This window comes from Nicotiana attenuata, chromosome 6 (assembly GCF_001879085.1).
Source record: "Nicotiana attenuata strain UT chromosome 6, NIATTr2, whole genome shotgun sequence".
Lineage (NCBI taxonomy): Eukaryota > Viridiplantae > Streptophyta > Magnoliopsida > Solanales > Solanaceae > Nicotiana > Nicotiana attenuata.
Window position 1 is genome coordinate 51,727,702 of NC_031994.1, and position 4,538 is coordinate 51,732,239.

Consider the following 4,538-nt stretch of genomic DNA (forward strand, 5'->3'; position numbering starts at 1 on the left):
GGTCAATCTAGTCAAAGGTGTAGCAATGGACGAGAAGCCCTCCATGAAATGACGATAATATCCGGCCAAGCCAAGAAAGCTCCGAATTGCAGTAGCTGATGACGGTCTGGGCCAACTCTAAATTGCCTCAATCTTCTATGGATCTATCTTGATCCCCTCACTGGACACCACGTGCCCCAAGAATGCCACAGAATCAAGCCAGAACTCACACTTGTAGAATCTAGCATAAAGCTTCTTCTCCCTCAACGTCTGTAGTGCAATCCTCAGATGATGAGCATGCTCCTCTTGGCTACATGAGTACACCAGTATATCATCAATGAATACTATGACAAAAGAGTCAAGATATGGCTAGAATACACTGTTCATCAAATGCATAAATGCTGCTGGGGCACAGGTCAGCCCATAAGACATCACAAGGAACTTCTAGTGACCATAACGGGTCTTAAATGCTGTCTTCAGAATATTAGAATCCTGAATCTTTAACTGGTGATGCCCAGACCTCAAATCAATCTTAGATAACACTCTAGCACCCTAAAGTGAGTCAAATAAGTCATCAAAGCGCGGTAGTGGGTACTTGTTCTTAATTGTAACTTTGTTCAAATGCCTATAATTAATCAATGCACATCTGCATAGTAATATACTTCTTCTTCACAAACAAAACCGGTGCACCCTAAGGCGACACACTAGGCCTAACGAATCCCTTATCAAGTAGCTACTGGAGTTGTTCTTTCAGTTACTTCAACTCTGCCGGTGCCATACAAAACAGAGGGATTGAGATGGGCTGAGTTCACGACACCAAGTCAATACCAAAATCAATGTCCATGTCGGGTGGCATACAAGGCAGGCCTGCAGGAAACACATCCGAAAAGTCTCTCACTACCAGAATGGACTCAATGGTAGGAGTATCAGCACTACATCCCTCATAAAGGCCAAATATGCAAGACGTCCCTTCCCAACCATCCGTTAAGCCTTCAAATATGAAATCACTATACTGGGAACATAGTTCAGAGAACCTCTCCACTCAACCCTAGGCAATCCCGGCATTGCCAACGACACGGTCTTAGCGTGACAATTAAGAATAGCATGACATGGTGACAATTGGCAAGCCGTACCTTATGGATTGTTGAAGCCAGCCCCTTTTGTAGGGAATCTTTCGTATCTATGAATTAGTTTGCTTTCTTGGAGTCTCTTGCTCTGTTCTTTATACTGTGGTATCAGATCCAGTCCATCATTTCGGAGGGAGGAACAGTTTACTAAATATGTCTGAGTCATTTCCATCATCCTCTTCCCTTACAAAAATGAATATGTCCCCTACTCTATATAAAACCTTGTCCAAAAAATATAATTATCTCTATGAAGTAGATATACTACCTGATGAACAAAAAGTATCCTCCACTGAACTACCCCTCATAAACCCTTACTCAGCTTTTGCCAAAAAATCCTTTGCACCCTAGACCCAAATTCGTTCCTTAGTCCAACACAGACCAAAAGGAGTTAAAGAATATGTTGCTGCCTCAAAACTTGACCAGCATCCTATTCTTGCCACTTGAGAGGAACAATTTATCACTCTTCAAATACCAGATGATTTTCCCAGACAATGGAGAGATCATGGTTTTACCCATATTCATTTTGGTGCTATTTGAATCGCTTTAACATACCACGGAAGAAAAGGTCAACCTGTCGTAGCTCGACTTTCTCTTCTAGATTCAAGATATTTGGAGTACCATCATGCAAATTTGGGTACTACAGAAGTTACCTTAAATGCCGGGACTGTCTTCATAACTATCTTTCCAAATTTCAACATGTCCCTTTATGACCCATACCCAACCGAAGCTCTAAAAATCCAAGTCCAAATCCAAGGAGCCCCACAAGCAAAAGATTCCATCCAAGCTACTCTTCACCACCAAATAGCATGGCGAGTCCAAAATCATGTCATGGATCTCTGTCTTCCCGGAGGAGAAAATGTTTTACTCTTAAATATTGATGCTACCAAAGGGAACACCATGTGCACCCAAATACCCAGACAGATTTCCAGAGATGAGCTAGTCAAAATTCTTCCTGACTCTTGGATCACAAATTACGAAAATCTAAGGGAACCTGAAGAATCTCTGCAATCTGGTGAACCAACTTTTACCAAAAGAAGTGACAAAACCGTTTGTATAAGCTTTGACCATTCCCATCTCAAAAAACTCAATAAAACCATCTTCTCTTGCCAAATGATTCAACCCAAAGATACCATAGATACATACCCAGAACCTGATGGAGAGTTTTTCTGGAATATACAAAGCATCATGGAAGAACATGACTGGTGCCAATATTTTGACAAAGAAGGAAAAAGAATGTGGTGGTTCAAATGCCCCTTCACTAGTCACTACCCATGGGATCTTGATTGCACCTGCCAAGACTGTTTAGAAGATCCAATTGGAGAATATGATGAACATCACCAGCGCAAACCAAAATCCAAGAAAAAGGAGAAAGCTACTGAAAAACAATTTCGAGCCAAATATGAAAATAAAGATCCTTCAATTGGCTCATTAAGCCGTCAAGATAAATATGAATTTCTTGTCAGTTATGAACCCCAGGAATGGCCATAATTACCAGAAAAATTCACTCCAAGTTGGGATGATAGTGAAACCACCCCAAAAACAGAAACCACCATCAGCTCGTAATCCAGAATCCAAAAAGCAACCTGAACCTAAAACTCCATCAACCCAAAAGTCTACACATCCGCAATTATTCATGATGAGCCCTTCAAGTTCCAGCCACTCCCAAGATTTTCCTCCACTTCAATCTTTCAAAAAAGAGGGTATCAGTCATGCCCCAAAAATCCCCAAGAAAAACATAGTACTACCTTCTGGAGAAAAATCCCCAACGAGTGACATTGAGGCAACAATAAATTGGCAATCAGAAAACTCCATCTGCCAAAACAAAGTCCTGAACAACATTGGCAACACCATAAAGAAAGTGGCCCATAGACAGACAAAATGATGAGCAAAGTGGAAACANACACCGGCATACATCTCGGCAACGAAGAGGACCTTGAATCCATATTCTCTGTGGATGATGAACCCAATGAAGAAACTTTGTTCTCTGTTGATATCTATGAAGATCAAGGCAATGATCATTACCAAATTTCAGAACCAATGAGCGAAGCCCGAGAGGAGATCAATGCGCTCGCAGTGGTTCCTCAAGTAGAACTCAAAGTTTATTCATCCAAGTAGGATAAACCAACTCGAGTTATTGCTTTCATCGACACCGGAGCTGCTTCCTCACTTATAAATCCTGCTGTTCTCCCTAAAGATCAATGGATACCGCATTTTAAGGCTTTATACACTGCATCAAAAGCAATCTTGACCACAACTGTCATTACAAAGCACCCGTTCACAATTGAGTTCTTTCCAGGATTGAAGTACAGAACCAAGCTGCTAGGATCTGATGTACCAGGAAAGGATCTTATTATTGGATTCAACATTTACAGACAACTTAGAGATCAACTCCAGATCAGGGCCAACGGGATAGCTTTTAAAAAGCAGTTCAGACCTTATTCTGAGATTCCAAGGCTATTCCAAATCACCAATGACGAACAAATCAAAGAGATTGAGCAACATCTCATTGAACAATCATGTGCCGAATCCCACAAGGATTTCATGAAGAAAGGGAAACGCCCGTTATGGAAAAACGAAGAGTTTTTTATCAAGCTCCCTTTCAAGAAAAATGAAAAATATCAATCCGAAAAAAGCCAGTCATTCAGGGATGAATCCAGATCATCTTCAGCTTGCAAAGAAAGAATGTGAAGAACTTTTGGAATTTGATCTGATAGAGCCATCAGATTCACAATGGGCATGCGAAGCATTTTATGTCAACAAAAGAGCTGAGCAGACAAGAGGAAAACTCAGGTTAGTCATCGACTACCAGCCACTTAATCATTTCCTCCAAGATGATAAGTTCCCTATCCCAAATAAACTCACCCTTTTCTCCCACTTAGCCAAGGGCAATTATTTTTCCAAGTTTGATTTAAAGTCAGGATTTTGGCAATTGGAAATACACCCTGAAGATGAGATTTGTCCGCCAGGAACATCACTTTTCCAATTTTTCCAACAACCAAAAGAGACGATTTCCATCAAGGAACAAATCCAACTTTTGAGAAATGAACACTTTGAGCCACAAAAACCCCCAGTTTTCCCTTCAAAGCCTACCTTCTTCCCTATGTCTCCACAAGCATATTCCCCGCCTAAATTGGACTACACCTTTTCTACCTTTCCATCTACCTCAAAAAATCCAATCTCTTTCACCCAAGCAGAAAAAGAAGAACATGATTTTAAAATCGCAAAAATGGTTTGGGAAAGGAAAGATGCCCTTGCAGCACAGAAACAAACCAAGAAAAGGCGAGACCAAGGAGAAAGTTCAAAAGGATCAAATCCTGAAAATCTAATAATTTCTAACCAGAAGGCTCCAGGCCTCTATGTCTCCCAACCAAGATACATATCAGGGGAAGATACTCCATGGTCGGAATCTCTAAATTCATCAGAAGATGAAAC

At 40.9% G+C, this 4,538-nt stretch overlaps 1 protein-coding gene across 1 annotated transcript; it reads left to right on the forward strand.

Moving 5' to 3' along the window:
* LOC109227841 lies at window positions 1,935-2,594 on the forward strand. Its single transcript, XM_019393035.1, has one exon. It carries the CDS (start codon window positions 1,935-1,937, stop codon window positions 2,592-2,594), a length of 660 nt encoding a protein of 219 aa, XP_019248580.1.